This window comes from Patiria miniata, unplaced genomic scaffold, assembly GCF_015706575.1.
Source record: "Patiria miniata isolate m_02_andy unplaced genomic scaffold, ASM1570657v1 HiC_scaffold_23, whole genome shotgun sequence".
NCBI classification, from domain to species: Eukaryota; Metazoa; Echinodermata; class Asteroidea; order Valvatida; family Asterinidae; genus Patiria; species Patiria miniata.
Genome location: NW_024037062.1, coordinates 9,171,309 through 9,188,369, shown reverse-complemented (window position 1 = coordinate 9,188,369; position 17,061 = coordinate 9,171,309). Strand labels below are relative to the sequence as shown.

General features: G+C 41.3%; 2 protein-coding genes across 2 annotated transcripts; one reads left to right on the top strand and one right to left on the bottom strand.

The window, feature by feature from the left end:
- The first annotated feature begins 9 nt into the window (after positions 1-9).
- Positions 10-9,814, top strand: LOC119731079 (autophagy protein 5-like). The gene is made up of 8 exons (XM_038204092.1): positions 10-95; positions 723-886; positions 2,710-2,837; positions 4,473-4,551; positions 5,928-6,090; positions 6,951-7,042; positions 7,935-8,046; positions 9,471-9,814. Exons 2-8 carry the CDS (start codon positions 779-781, stop codon positions 9,614-9,616), a joined length of 828 nt encoding a protein of 275 aa, XP_038060020.1. The 5' UTR covers positions 10-95; positions 723-778; the 3' UTR covers positions 9,617-9,814.
- A 2,128-nt stretch (positions 9,815-11,942) lies between these two features.
- On the bottom strand, positions 11,943-17,026 carry LOC119731080 (peroxisomal membrane protein 11B-like). Its single transcript, XM_038204093.1, has 4 exons — positions 16,900-17,026; positions 16,050-16,146; positions 15,722-15,837; positions 11,943-15,035 (listed from the first exon to the last, which is right to left on the bottom strand). The coding sequence occupies exons 2-4, from the start codon at positions 16,118-16,120 to the stop codon at positions 14,467-14,469; spliced, it is 756 nt and encodes a 251-aa protein (XP_038060021.1). The 5' UTR covers positions 16,121-16,146; positions 16,900-17,026; the 3' UTR covers positions 11,943-14,466.
- Positions 17,027-17,061: the final 35 nt, after the last annotated feature.

Genomic DNA, 17,061 nt, shown 5'->3' with positions numbered 1-17,061 from the left:
GCGGGTTTTGTTTTGATCTGAAAAGTCACATGAATGAGGGCGCTCGTCAAGATGGCCGCTTACACGACGGAGTAAGTTTCTGTTGAATTCTGCTGGTAAGTTTGACCACGATTGTGTATTTCTCTGTAAAATATGTGCTGTCACTAAATGTATGGTGTTCAACTTGGGTATGGGAGTCAATGGTTCTGTTCAGAGTCATCAATTTCATGGTGCGTCGCGTCGCGATGATTACCAAGACTTTTTCGTTTGAACTTGAACTTTGAAGTTGAAGACGAATCCGCAAATATTTTGCCGCTCCAAAAATACGTCTGCAACCTCAGGCAATCTTCTCTAAATTAATTTTATATTGACCCATGTTTTTTTCTCGAATTTTCAAAGTTTTTGGGGGAGAAAATGAGGCTCTCTTACTCTTATTTTCCACTACTGTTTTTAGTGAGCATGTGAATCAACACCCTTTTTATGTAGGCCTAGCCCTAGGCCTAATTAGTAATTTCCCTTAAACTTTAAAGTCAAAAATCAAACGCTGCCCTCTTTGCTCAAACACAGTGGCTATTGTTACGACAGTTGACTGTCTGGTTCCCTGACCCAAGTAATAGTATTCAACATAAGGATCTTTGGCTCTTGCCTTGGAACCAGACCGAATGGTTTTCGGACTTCATTTCCCTTTTTTTTTAAAAAGGAAAATATGTTGCAACCTGACACCACTTTTTGTTTTATTCCAGGTTGAATGTAACTCCTTTAGTCCTTTCTGACATAAAAGTAATCGCCTGATGACAAAATGGCGGATGACAGGGAGATTCTACGAGAAGTGTGGGAGGGACGGATTCCCGTCTGCTTTACTCTAGCAAGCGATGAGGTGACGTCGGACCAACCAGATCCGTTCTTTGTGAGTTGATGTCATAGAGCTGTCAAGCTCGATCGGTGGACCAGTGTATCGCTCGATCGCAAAGAAATATGCGAGCAGTTGATCGCACTGCGTGATTGGTCAGTTGTGCTGAGCTTTCGGTCAAATGCGCTACCATCGGTCGTTCACCTATTCTTCCTAATTCACGGCTCTGGAGGATTGTTTAACCCTAACTTTCTATGCTTTCTTGCTAGGATGTATAGCCTCAATCCTGCAAATACCTCCATTATTTATTGAGTATGGTCCTTTGAGGGGTGACCACTGCCTGAATCCTGCAAAATCCTGCGACAGTGACTGTCAATATGTTGAGGCTTGGCCAGTGACATCCTGGAGCAGTACGGAGGATTTCAAGCATAATCCACGCCTACATTTATACATGGCTGAGCAAAAACAACACAAGGTCTGGCCCAAGACCTTGACAAAGTGCATCCTACGAAATCAGTAACTCCCTTTTCCATGTAACCTCAATCATCCAAATTCCTCCACTTTGGCAAAGAGGATTTTGAAGGATTCAGGGCGGTTAGGGTTAAAAACAGGGAAATTATTAATGTCTTGAGAGTTCCTACAGGATCGACCAATTGTGTTTCTGTGCGATAGAGTGACAGCACAAATCCACCGATCACACCAACAGAGCTATGTTTAGGTACTAGAGTACTAACTACTTATTCCCCCACAAGCAAAACTTTCGTTTGCATCCTGGGCACAAAACAGTTTGAATGAAGCTTGCTCTATTATTATTATTATGTATTTCTGGTAATGAAACCAAGGATTCCTTAAAAGCGCCCAAGGCACTGTAGCTCGCAAACCTGAAGAAACCTGTAGAGAGAAGGCAATGAGAAGAAAATACAGTTTTAGAGGTGGGAGCAAAACCCCAGAAGAATATTCTGGGGGAAACCCACGGAATCAGGTAGGGACTGAAAACTCAATCCACATGTGGACCAGGGCAGGAATCGAACCGGGCCATAGAGGTGGAAGGCGAGGAAAGAACCACTTCGCCAACCTGGCTCTAAATACTGCGCAAGAGTACAATAAACGCAGTTGCATAGGCTTGTTCCCCAAGTATGAAAGATCATTCATTTTAATTGACTTCAGGTTAATTAAAAAACAACTTCAAAATTTATTTTGTTTTTGCTGAATTTTACTCCTCCAGCATATAACAGTCACCAAGCTTTTTTTCTTCTAAGAAAGGGAGTAATCAGGCTTAGTAGTGTTTTTACTATAACATCCATTCATGAATCTTATGGAACATTTTATATAACCGACAAACAGATCCTTGTTATTTGATTGGTGGAACTCACATCACGTGTCATTCGTTATTACTGCCATTCACGCCGCGGCTCAAAAAGTACTATCCGCCCATGGGGAATGGGAAATACTATTGAACAGTTAGGATCAGTCTTGTTCCATGACGCGGTATTTGTGTGCAAATGCATGCTGGTGTGCGCGTTGCGCGTAGCACGTATTGTTCCAAAGAGCCAGCGCTACAGCATTGGCTTCAAACATTTTCGTGAAGGGGTGGTTTGGAAGAGAGAAATACATTTTTCACTAATGTTGTATTGAAATAAAAGCTCAAATATATCAAATGACAAGGATCTATATGTCAGTTATGTAAAACAAATATTGAGTGGCTTTAAATTGTGAAATGGGAGGAATATTATCGCTCAGTAAAATCTGGACTTTTCCAGTTCACTCGGCTTTGCCTCGTGAAACGGAAAAGTCCAGATTTTACCTTGCGATAATATTCCTCCCATTCCACGCTGAGCCACTCAATATTTGTATACCATTTTACTTTTTTTTCTCTATAGCTGCTTATCTCCAGGCAAACCTACATCACCCTGGTGACCGACAAGGTGCAGAAACACTTCAAGAAATTCACGGAAGTGACAGAGGATGACGAAATGTGGTTCGACTACGAAGGACAGCCATTGAAGTGGTAAGAATGTGCCAATTTCACTCACAGTAGACGAATCCATTGGCTCCGCCCAATGGTCTTTCGACCAATCACAGCTGTGTTTTAATGTCCAACATGCATGCACAAAAGATCTGACATTACCACTCGACCGCTGAGGCCAAGTTCGGGCAAGGACCATTAGTCGACTAGTGGTTGATTTGTGACATACCTTACGCCTGCGCACTGATAGCAACGTGCGAACGTCTCTAGTCAAACGCGGGTCAAAATGTCATCGCAAAACTTCTGGATCCTGGCTCTCTGCTAGCGTTATGAATGCGCGCGGCTATTGGTTACCAGCGGAGCAACCAACCCCAGTAGGCTGGTTCCAAATAGTCGACTAGCGTAGTCAACCACCGTCGACTAGACAGAGTTCGGGCAAACGTTAGTTAACCATTGGTCAACTATAGTCCTTGCGCGAACTTGGCCTCTGATGTAGCAGCGGGTACCGTAACCAAACTATTTATAAAGATGGAATTTGTGTTGGGGTGACGTAAATTCAATATTTGTTTTTGCCGTTCACCGACTTGTTTTGTGAATTTGTTTATTTCAACTGGATTTATTTTCCTGTTCAATCCTCCACCATCTGATATTGTAGAATTCTATTTCCACAATCTTTCAGAAGTATTTTTTTAATGAGTTCGCATCGGAGGACATAATAACACACATTGGCTGTTTTTATACAAAGGCACAGGTTAAGACGTCAAGATTGCCTCGACTCGCCTCCGGGTGACGTCTAAACATACTTACCCCTCGTGCCTTTTGTACACACACACACAAAGTCTTGTAAAGTCTGTGGAGGCAGACCGTGTGTTGATCTTGAATTGGCCGTTGTGCACGGCCTATTGTTGTACAATTTACGCTCCAGTGCACACCCCGGAGTATTGAAACATGTGAGGTTTCGGGAAGAAATATTGTACAAATACTGTTGAAATGACTCTTTTGCGAATCAGTATTTGTGGCGTTTGGCTGTATATCAGAAGTTGGCTGGAAAATTTTGGCTTTTGTGAAAAAGGGGAAATTTTCGGCACAAATAATCCCGGCCCGAAATGGTTAAAGGGAAAATACAACATTTGCAAACATCAAAAAATAAAACTACCAAATCATTTTGAAATACCTTGCTGGACTGTTAGTGAATGACACTGTAAAGCATCCTGTAAAATCATGGCACCTGGTATACTGTCATTTTCAAGAAAAGTGGTATTTTTGTATCAATTTCCAACACTGGTCGGCCGACCAGCGTTGGAAAAAACTGGCTTTTTTTTCAAATCCTGGCCCCAATTGACCATCGCACTTGTTTGCAATCGATTACACACCTATGAACGGATACAAGTCAGCTAGACTGGTTCCCTGACCGTACAATTCCCCAATGTAGGTAAACTGCTCTGTTTCTTCTTATATGGAGTCAGGGAACCAGACTACAGGAAAATGATTGTTTTTCTTGGTTTTTATAGCATTTTCGAACACAAAACCTCAAAAAAGTCAGTGTAACTATATTTGCTATATATTTCCAACCCCCCAATTCCATCCATTTCTTAAAATTACAGCAAAAGCAAATGATGTATATTCCCTTTAACCAAAAGATGTAATTTTTTGTTTGTTTGTCTCGTGCTTGTCTAGGCATTATCCTGTAGGAGTTCTCTTCGACTTGTACGCTCATGGAATCGTCCTACCGTGGAACATCACAGTACATTTCAAAGTGAGTGTAGTTGTTTCGTCCCAAGTGTAACAATGGCCCCAATTATAGTTGGGACAGGTTTGCTATGGTTGGAATGATCCCAGAATTTCTTAAATAAGGCAAAAAAAAAAAAGTCTCCGGTTTCTGGTATGGAGCTTGCTCAAAAAGTGGTGCGGCGACGCGGTTTTTTTTTTTTTTTTTTTTTTTTACCTGATTTTTTTGCTTTAAATGTCGGCTGATGACTGCAAATAGTGCCCGACTAAACTTAGTGCAAATATATGGGAGTCCAGAGAGGCCACATAAAGCTTATTCTCGACCATAACCCAATCTAAAAACACGTTAAAATTGTGCAGCAGCAGGATTCCAGTCAAACCAGTGAGTTTGGCGGTTTTGAGACATCATCTTTCATTGAAAAAAAACTTTTTCATTTTGCCGACGCGCATGGCTACGGCGACGCGCGCGCATACCAGAAACCGGAGACTTTTTTTTTTTGGCCTAAGCACACAGGCAGCACGAAATACGGTCCAATCATACGATGTCAAAGAACCACGTGACCATCCGGTTGCCCCGTGATTGGCCACCATTGCAGCAGGCAAGCGTTTAGTTAGCAACCACGTCGTGCGTTGTAAACTAGACAGTAGGCTTTTTTTCATATAAAACAACCAGGAATTCTTTATCAAATGGCATAATGGTCACTACCTGTGCTGGTACGGTTGTCATAATCTTGCCGACCAGCACTGGGTGTTGGCTTTGCGTTTTTCCTCAACAGTTTTTGCCATCCATCACGCTTTGAAGGCTTGCTTACTACCTACGGCGAGCGGCGTGACACGATCTTTGCCTACTACAATGGCGACGCTGACCTTCCGGTACCTGGGTGTAGGCTGGGTCGCGTGGGTCAGAGAAAGAGCCCAAAAAAACTTTCACATTTAACCCTTACTCCCTAGGCCTTTTTTGCTAGGATGTAGCCTCAATCCTGCAAAATCCTCCAATTGGCCTCATGGAAAAATAGCATTAAGCCTCAATCCTGCAAATTCCTCCATTATTCCTTGAATGTGGTCCGTGGAGGGGTGACCACTGCCTGAATCCTGCAAAATCCTGCAAAATCCTGCAGCAGTGACTGTCAATATGTTGAGGCTTGGCCAGTGACATCCTGGAGCAGTACGGAGGACTTCAAGCATAATCCAGGCCTATATCTATGCATGGCTGAGCAAAAACAACACAAGGTCCGGCCCAAGACCTTGACAAAGTGCATCCTATAAAATCAGTAACGCACTTTTGCCATGTAACCTCAATCCTCCAAATTCCTCCACTTCGGCAAAGAGAATTTTGAAGGGTTCAGGGCGATTAGGGTTCATGAGATGACGGCTTACTAGACACCTTGTATGATACCCTCACAGAACTTCCCTGAGGAGGACATCCTACACTGTGGGAGCAAGGAAGTGATCGAAGCTCACTACATGTCCTGCCTCAAAGAAGCCGACGTCTTGAAACACAAGAGCCACGTCATCAGCAACATGCAGAAGAAGGACCACAAACAACTCTGGACGGGCCTTCAAAACGGTAAGTAGTTTCGGTATGGGATGCCAAAAAAAATCAGTTGTTTTCCATTAATTTCAAAACCCTCTCTCTCTGTCAAAATCAATCAAGTGACTTTTTTAACAGTTACAAGTGCTCCCTGCCTACATAAAGCAGGATTGACAGGTTGTGATTGTGATGAAAATTGTTATGATGGGACACACATCAAGCGCATACACTCTTGTTTTACTTTACTCTCGAGGACAATGCTTTGTGTTTTCCTTTGTACCTGTAATATATCCCCAAAAAAATCAGTTGTTTTCCATTAATTTCAAAACCCTCCCTCTCTGTCAAAATCAATCAAGTGACTTTTTATAACAGTTAAGATTGCTCCCTGCCTACATAAAGCAGGACTGACAGGTTGTGATTGTTATGAAAATTGTTATGATGGGACACACATCAAGCGCATACACTCTTGTTTTACTTTACTCTCGAGGACAATACTTTGTGTTTTCCTTTGTACCTGTAATATAACACTCTCCCATAGACTAAGCACACAAACCTACTACAGAGGACTGTTTCCAACAAAACACCCAACTCCCGAGGACTGAAAGATCTGTTGTTCTCCCTTTGTGTGTCGGTCCTCGGGGGGTTATGTAGAACACGTACACGGGTTGACACGCGTATAGCGCAACATACGCAGGACTTATTTTATTCTGAGCGTGCACAAAGCCACAGCATTTTCGCGTCAGTGACTGACTGTCGGGCGTTGTCTGCAATGCGTGGGAATGTCTCTCCCAGTGGTCTCCCCCAACTCTCCTTTTCTTATCGTTGAGGGGGTACTTGTGCACGGAGCCTATCATAAAGACTTTAAAAACTGAGAGTTGGACTGTCTGTCTTTTCAGATAAATTTGACCAGTTCTGGGCCACCAACCGCCGGTTGATGGAGAGGATATCGGACGAACCCTTCAAGCATGTTCCCTTCAAAATTTATCAGGTAAAACAAAAATGATATAATGGTGCGTGTTTATGGTGTAAATCGAGGACACACACGTGCTACATCTTCGATGAATTGAGGACAGGAACCAAATCGAGGACGACCTCGATTAGAAAACGTGCACAAAACCAATGAGAGCTGTTGCAAAAAAATTAGGAGTACAAGCAAAGGAAAAGGGAAGAGGAACAAAAGAAAATCCTCCGTTTACACCATAAACAAACGTATACATAAGTGTGTGTATTCAGTACTTAGTGGACCTTGATCAATGGAGGACCACATGGTCCACTATTGGGTGAAGGTCCACATTTGGAATTTGTGTACAATTGACTTCTGATTGACTTGTGATTGGCTTGTGATTGACTTGTGATTGGCTTGTGACTGACTTGGGATTGACTTGTGATTGACTTGTGATTGACTTGTAACTGACTTGTGACTGACTTGGGATTGACTTGTGATTGACTTGTGATTGACTTGTGATGGACTTGTGATTGACTTGTGATTGACTTGTGATTGACTTGTGGTTGACTTGTGACTGACTTGTGATTGACTTGTGATTGACTTGTGATTGGCTTGTGATTGACTTGTGATTGACTTGTGATTGACTTGTGATTGACTTGTGACTCACTTATAACTGACTTGTGATTGACTTGTGATTGACTTGTGATTGACTTGTGATTGACTTGTGATGGACTTGTGACTGACTTGTGATTGACTTGTGATTGACTTGTGACTGACTTGTGATTGACTTGTGATTGACTTGTGATCGACTTGTGATCGACTTGTGACTGACTTGTTATTGACTTGTGATTGACTTCTGGTTGGCTTGTGATTGACTTGTAATTATCTTGCGATTAACTTGCGATGATATTACATCTACGTTCCAACCTTCCAGCCTCACACCATGTACATCCAGAAGCTGTTCCGACCAGTAACAGACCAAGCAGAGCCCCTGCTACTCAAACACCTGCTAGAGGAGGCGGGGCCTGACAGCTTCAGGAACGCAGGTAAATTAATCCTTCCTCCCTTGCATGCTTGTGTGTCCCCTACTTGTCTCTTTCTGTACCCCTATCATTTTGCCTTTGAGAAAGGTCTCACCAGGGTTGACAGTTCAGGCTCTGTAACGCTTGTTTATTTGTATATTTCTTGTCAATTCAGTCAGTATGCAGTTTTAAATGTAGAGTACATCATTCGCAGCTATCTAATAAGTAACTGACAAAATTATTGTTGAAAAGCATACTTGGTTTAACCCTAAAACGGTCGGGGGAGGGGGGATCTCGACTTTTTCCGCTATAGCCTTGAAAAAAAAAATTCGCGACCCGAGCTGTTATGACTTGTTATGCCTTGCGCATCTTTTGATACCAAAAATATAAAAATCGGACCATGGGTCGCTGCGCAGCGAAAAATTTTCTGGTGCTATGCGCCATGAAAACTTAATTTTCCAATATACGTCGTGTACATAGAGTAGAAGTACCATTCGTACATATGAATAATTAATTAGCCATAATTCCAAAACCCTTTGACCTATAGTCATGAAATTTCTTGGGTATGTTCATGATGAGTTGCTCTATGCATGTACCGAGTTTGAAATTTTTTCGTCACTCGATGGCCGAGATCTTAGGCCCCCCCCCTCCCCCCCGGTAGAGAGATGGTCAAAATAACCCGGCCCTTTTAGGGTTAAAGATGGTACTAAACTCCCTGTAAAGTTATTCTATCTGGCATGCTGTCATTTTGAAGAAAACAATTCGGCGAATCCGTGAATGAGTTCGCGCAAGCCTTGACACGACGCACACGTGCTCGGTTCCTGTTATTTGTCGGTTCAGCGCGTGACATCACGTAGCTGCAATCGGCTGAATGAGAACGTTTCAAAACATGACTCGGCAACTTTGAATTAAAATTGAGATCCTAGAATATTGTTTTCTCGGAATATACAGCATTCGCGGAGCTGAAACTTCATCAGGTTAGTTGTTAGATTTTGAGCACTTTTGTTGCTTTATACTATTTTGAGCACTTTTGTTGCTTCATTATACAGAAAAAATGCACAAATGATAAATGATGTACTCTACCTTTAAGGGCCTTTCACCGAATCTCTGCGTCGGACCTAGGTCGAACACCGAGATTTCGGGAACCCCTTTGACACCAGCAAGAATCCAACACGGCTTCTACATGGGTCCGGCGCTCTACCTGGGTAAAATCCTACCCTGGTCAGGACCAGGGTAGAGAGGCTCTACCCCAGGTAGAAATTCTCAAATTTACAGCCGACCCATGTGCACACTGGTGTATGTGTGAACAGTATGCCTTGCCGACCCGGGTTCATTGGAACCCGGTTCTGCTTACGGTGGACCGGTGTTGTTTTCAACACATGTAGGTGAGATTATAGTTTGAAATGGCCGTTATTCCTTCTTTTTTTCTGTTTTGTCTTCATTTGCAGTTGGAGCCAAACCGAAGATCTTAATTCAAGGTATTGAATCACCACTGGATACTCCCGTCCAATGGCTGAGCGAGCATCTTAGTCACCCCGATAATTTCCTCCATATCTGCCTGGTGCCGGCGACGCCCGCCAACCATGAATTGTAGCCACGCCCACGAGCTTCTCCTCGCCATGGCAACTGGACTGTGACATTTCTGGCACTGGTTGGGAACCGCCAACGTGACATCATCGCAAATATTTAATAGGCGGTTTATAGTCTGTCGCGCGAAGATGAACGTCTGACGCTGATGATCGCTGGCCGCTAATTCTTTTGGGGTAGTTTGTAGACGTCGCGCGGCGTTTTTTTTAATATATCATTTCTCTAAGCTGCACAACCTCGGTAATTGGCTTTGTCGGCAAGATTGTCCTGTCCGCAAAATTGTGTCCGCTGTCAAATATGCTGCAACAGAAAGCGCCACCTATTGTCCAGTATTGTCCAATGGCCTGCTTTTAACCGTGCCTCCAGTCGTCAGATCCCCCCCCCCCACCCCACTTTTTGATTTTGCGACGGCACCCCATTTTAAAACACATTTGGGAATTCCTTAAATTTGGGAGCCTCTAATTCCTTAGCACACCATATGAAGGTTGCCATATCAACAGTCCTCATTTCCAGTATTCAACCACTTGACAACGGGATTATTTTTGGCTGAAATTTTTTTTTTTGTGGAAAAAACAAAATATGTGGGCCAAATTTTAAAATTAAGTCAAACACCACAAATACTGACAATATTTGTTCGATACTTTTCACCGTAACTTCATATTTTGCAACATGCTGAGGCCGCGCCACAGAGTGATATTTGCTATGACGACAGGCCGTGTACAGCGGCCAAGTTCAAGTCAAAACATGGTGTGTACAAACCATAGAGCTATATTAAATTACTAGAGCGCTAACTCGCTAATGTACAAAGTAATGCCTGATGGGCACATCCATGTTTGTGCACAAACCTATGGAGAACTAGAAATTTTGTACAGCTTTTGTACGGCTTTTTGCATATCTGCATTTGTATTCCATACCGGTGCGTCATCGAATCCGATACGCCAAAAACCGAAACGCACAATCAGCAAATGAGCGTGTCATTTTGCTCTACGGAAACAGCGCAACGTGTGCGCGTCCCTCCGCTGCAGATGCTTTTTCGCCATGACGTTTTTTGAACCGTCATGACGCGCTTAAGTTGTTTGTGTATCTTCTACTTGCGCGTTGCATTTAGACTCGGAGTACACTTTTAAAATTCAATCCATCTATTTTGATTGATACAAACATGCACATAAATTCAAAATGTCTGTGCCCAGAGCGGCTTCAAAGCGTCTCCGTGCGCAAGAATGAAGAGTTAGCACTCTAGTAATTTAATATAGCTCTATGGTACAAACCAATGGGAACCACTGACGTGTCCACACGTCCATCGCCGCAGACTCGGGGGGAAAGCTGGACAATTTAACCCATCGCCCGCCCCTGCGAATATACATTGCCTGATGGTGTTTACACGTCCTTGGGTGTTACCTCGTTAAGAGGTGAAGTGTTTTTGTCTGAAATGTAGTTTAGAAATCGCGTCCTGTTATGTACATGTATATGTATATCCTGTCACTTTTAAAGGGAATGTACAACATTTGCTTTTGCTGCAATTTTCAGAAATAAATGGATTTGGAGGATTAGTATGTTTTAGCAAATATTGCTAAACTGACTTGCTTCACGTTTTAGGTTCGGAGATGCTGGAAAATCCAAGAAAACCAACCATGTTCATGTAGTCTGGTGTCCTGACCCCACTTTAGATGAAATGGAACAATTTATAGACTTTGAGGAATTGTAAGGTCAGAGAATCAGTCTAGCTGGCTTTTACCCCTTCACAGGCGTGTAATCAAGTGCAAAGAAAATGCAGAATAATTAAATACGAAAAATTAGGAGCAGTTTTTTTGGGGAAAAAACAACATTTTTTCCAACGCTGATGCCGACCAGCATTGGAAAAATACAAGTTTTCTTGAAAATGTCAGCACACCAGGAGCCACGATTTTACAGGATGCTTTGGACTGTCATTCCCTAACAATCCAGTAAAATATTTTGACAATTGGATCATTTTGTTTTTGATGTTTGCAGATGTTGTATCTTCCCTTCAACTTTTCTTTGAGATTTTGTGGGAAATATCCTAAAACTGATATTAATGTTTTGGGTCCTCTGTAAATAATGCCACTGGATTCAGACATTTTAATTTATTGTAATGTTATGCAGGATTCAATGAATAATGTAAAAATAATAAGAGTGTTACATAATGGTTATTAATTTTCAAATGGAGGTCATATTGACTGCATTATGATGCGTATATACGTGTATATATTTTTCACCATTTACTTTCTTTTAAGTAAAATATATATTGTTTTTAGTGATTTATGGGAAAAAAAACAGGGAAAATCAATGATTAAATTGAAGAACAAATATCAGTTAAAAAAACAATTGTTTTATTTATAAACGTCTTTGGAATTTTATAATAATTTACAGTGACCCTTTCTATAAATAAACATGACTTCTTTTTCTTCATTATTACGCATTTTCGTAAAATATCTTCATTGTGTAAAATGCATATGTACACTCTTTTAATAGATACACCCATTCCGTTCAAATATAACCGACATACTTTTACTAAAAGGTACTTACTTAGGTGCTATATATATATATCTCAATGAGTCTACTTTGTTATTTACTGAAAAACATAGTGCATGAAAATTAGTAACTGGGCGTTAATAAAAACAAAATACTGGCTAATTCTATGGAAGGCGTAACGCATTTTTCAACAGCTATTGTAATGGAATTGCAACATAACATTGCAAATTAAATAATGTGTATTTATAAAGCACACGTATCCACCAGTATTGGTGCTCAAGGCGCTACATCATTATTACCCTGCTCATTGGGCCAATGAAACATTCCAAATACCATCTCAGTTCCCCGGGGAGTATACAGCTTGACGCTGCCGTTTCGTCGCAAAGCTGCTACAATCAACCACAATAACCATCTCTGCCCTCACAGGTACCCATTTACTCCTGGGTGGAGAGAAGCAATGAGTGACAAAGTGCCTTGCCCAAGGGCACACCCACCATAACCCCAGGCTGGACTCAAACCCACAACCTGCAGAATTACCCGCAGACCCTGAATTCAATGCTCCAGACCATGAGGCCACGGCACTCCACATGAGATTTTAAATTCCTACAGTGATCGAAGCACCTTGGTAGCTAAATTGGACAAATGCCGAAGGTGCTGGGTTCGAATCTGGGAAACAATTTTTTTTTTTTTCCCCAAATATGTATTTTCTTGCTTTTGTTTCAAATCATACATTTTATTGAAGTAGAACTTATTTTTCTTTCTAATTAATGGTTCTGAAGAATTTTTTTTTAATGGGGAATAAAGTCCGAGTACCATTCGGTCAACAACTGACACATGCGAACGCTCAACTTCCGTAAAATTTGCAACAGCGTTAACAAAAACTAAACGCAATTGATATTTTGTGGAGAAACATACTAGGCCCTTTATACAGAATCATCGTTTTTCCTAATTTTTTCTTTGGAAAATTTGCATAATAAATAAATATATGCACAATTATATAACAAAGATATTTGTGCGCAAAACATTATTTTGTGAATTGTTTTTAAATTTTAATATGCAAATCCAGTTGTTGATTTAATTGTATTTGATTACATAGTAATATAATAATTCCATGTATGAGTGCAGCTTTTCATTTAATATTAAATATTGAAAAAAATGCCAACATAATTGAAATAATAAATCACTAGCAACAAACAGTTGCCTGGATATCGCCGATTGCACCGTATTTAGAGTTTTTAATCTTTGCGATCAAAGGTATGTTTGCATAGATGGGAATTTCTGATATGCCATTTGAAAATCAACTATATACAGATACCATAGGTTTGAAATGCACAATGTATTCAATTACTGTTCATCAGAGAATTCAGAGTGAAGCGATGAAGCGAAGTAGAACTGTACTAGACAGAACTGGATTGAACAGGATAGGACATTTTGTCGTTGACAATAACTCCACTAGTATAAACAAGATTAGGCTAGCCTAGTTGAAGCTGGGCCCAGAGTGCACACAATTCTATTCAATTGATTCAGAATGCTATTCATGGAAGATTTTTCTCGTATTGTCTACAAAATGGGCAAGATTTAGTCCATTCATTGGAGTTATGCAGGCATGCAACTTTTCCTCAGATCCACTGATTTCCTCGTTTTTTACTTCTCATGAATGCCATTACAAATTGAAAAACACTGTACAAAGTCAGGTGTGGTCTGGAGTTTCCTCGTTTTTTGGTCAATTCCCAGTTACATGCCTGGTTATGGGGTAACCCTATACAATAGCACTGCCCGGCTCGCAAGTGAGTCAGTCAGTCAAGTACAAAGAGGACAATATGTTGGCCCTCTGGGACCAGCACAAATGTGGTTTTTTTATCCTCTCAATTTCTCAATGTGCTCCATTACCATGGTTAAAGCTTTTGAAGATTTTGAACATGTGAACACAAAGTTCATGAAAACTACGACGGATCACTGAAGTGCGGCACATAGTCTACAAACTTTCAATTCCGGCGAATCACAAGGTATGGAACTCTTTCCCTTACGCACCCAAAAAGCTATTTCACTGTACATCAAACGGCACAGGACAACGCCATTACACAATGATTCGATTGAAAGCCGATTCATAATTTTCATAATTTTTTTAAAACCTTGCTCCAATTAACACTTTTCACTCTACTCTCTTTAAAATCCGTAACATACAATGTAGCAAAAATAGTTACTATAAAATTGGTAGTGATAAGGCAATTATAAATTAACAGTAACAATTTTGTTAAAATCTGACAAAAATATATCAATCTTAAAAAAAAATGAATATGATTGCCACAATAATGCCACGTATAATTGGAAAGAGTTGGTGAATTTAATCTTGGGACATGAATTATGCTAAGGTTGTAGTTTGAGCTTGGCGTCCCATACTGTGGCTAGTCCGATGATCGAGCTGGTTAGACCACACAGTCCTTGGATACCGGCGGGAATGGCTAGATAGCCCAGACTGGACAACGGCAGGAACAGATCGGCCGCGTTCTTAACCAGATCCAAGACGATCGGCTTGTTGCTTTGCAGACAGAAGACCATCAGGTCCAACTGGGCGACGTTATTATTGACTCGTACGTTCGATTCCGTTTGCGGTACATCTCCGTTCGGCGTGCTACTCCGCTGATGTTTGGTGTGAACGTCGACGGCGTCGTTGATAACGTTCGTGAGCTCGTACAGATCCCGCGACAGGTTCAGGATGAGCGTCGCCAGCCAGAAGCGGGCGGAGAGGTTCGTGAGGCGCTCGTTGTTGGCCTTGACCAGGCCCACGCGGTGCGCCCACAGGGCGTGGTCGATCAGGAGGTACAAGGCCTGGTTGAGTTTGGAGAGCGTGATGGTGACCTGGAGAAACGTGTCCTTCAAGTGAATCGTCTTCAGGGCTGCGGTGAGCAAGTCGATGCTCTTACCGATACGTAACACTGCGACAGAAGATCAAGTAGGGTAACGTTAGATGAAACACTACATTAACAATTGCATTGTAAGCTGGTCCCCGAGTGCACAAAAATCTTGAGAAAGTTTCGGTTTTGGTCAGAAAAATAAATTTTACAAAACAATGAATTTAGACCAAAATGGACAATTCCAGCGTTATGTATTGTCCGTGACAGAGTTTTTATGAGCTCAGTGAATAAACCTAAAAATATATTTTTCAAATCTTATACATGTACATCCATCATCTAGTAATGGTCAAGGAGATTACAGACTAGGAGTTTTGGAGCATTTCTCTGAATCATTAATTAGATATCACGGTGATTTGGCTCTGTCACGGACATTACACTTCCCAAACATCTAAGGCGGGCGCAGACGTCACAGAATTTTTAGCATTGGCTTGTCTAGCTCCCAGACCTATGTTCTTGAAACTCAATGGTTCTTGAGTCTGGAGTGCTGAACGGTGACTCATCGCAACCGATGAAAACTGGTGCGCAAATGAAAAGATGTTTTCATCAGATGACGTCACTTTCCGCCTGCACCTTTTGATTCTTTGAATAATGAAGACATTGAATACTTATTTGACTTATTTTGTCTCTGAAAATTCACCAAAATGATCAAAAATATGAGGTTTCAGAAGATCTTAGCAAAGGACTGGCTACACGACTAATTCACTCACATTTTCGGCTGGTGCTTAGCGCCCTCTCCAGGGCCTTGACTTTCTGGATCAGATCCTCGTCCGCGCTGCCTTGCTCCAAACACCACCATAGGAACTTACTCCCATACTGAAAAGTCCTGTAAGAATGCCAAACGTGTCAAGATTAGCAGAATCAACGAAGTTACAAAAATTAAAATATGACTGCTTTGGGTTGCAGAGGTCATTTTGGAATGATAAAAACACTCTTTTGACTCTAAGTTGATCTAAGACTCTAAGTCTTTTGACTCTAAGTCGATTGAGTATTCAATCGCCCAATTTTTCTTTTTTTATGAAGGGACAATAATTTTACCTGTAAAATTTATCTCTCCCAGATGTCTGTGAACTGAGCTTGATGACTTTGTTGACAAACTCTTCCGACATTTTGATGAAAACAACAATACAGGAATCTGAATTTTCAACAATAAAAAGTTACAGATCAAAACGATGAAACAGACAATGACAATTAAGAAATCACTAAGATGAGAACAACACAACTTTAAAAACAAGTCTAATCCCTTTAAGTTGCTTTCCATGTATGCTTTAACAAAATTTGATCTTTTTCTCTTGATAAATTTCAACCAAAAACTTATCATATCCTCGCGCACTATATCTATATTTGCTATACGAGGTCGTGCGCTAAAAAATCCAGCGCAAAATAAAGAAAAAACATAAGCTTTCGCTGACAACTGAACCAAGGCTCACGATCGGGTCCAACTGATTTGCATAAAAATAGTGGCCGCATGAGGTCACTGTTCGCACTGTATTTTTACATGCACTGCATAGCGCGCGAGGATATGCCGTTGATACCATGGATACCGCGTACGGGACGAATAACGACCAGAGCATTGACCAAGGCTAGCATGACGTAGACTACTTTAGTATATTTTATTACAACATACACCCATACACTCTATACAAAAAATACAAGGTCAAAAGGCTACACAAAAAGTCACACATTACCCGTGTACACAGGCAGGCTGCAATGCACTGCAATGCAGTGCACTGCACTATCTGCAGGCACTGTCATGACTGTGGCCTAAAAAGTAAAAGTATAATTCATATTTCTTGCAAGCAATGATCATATCGTGCAGATCATATTCCAAGGGTTGGTCCATTCAACAACTCCCAAATTCCACTTAAATGAGAAATATCCAACTTACATTCATCAAAAAAACAACCTGAAACTCTCAGAAACCGGTGCGGCACAGCTGAATGAACACGCCTCACTAGCACACTAGCACTTTTCGACTTTTACAGTAAAGTTGAAGAGCGCCACCACTAAAAATTCAGCAGGACTTTGGACTGGTACCCAGTCGTCTTCA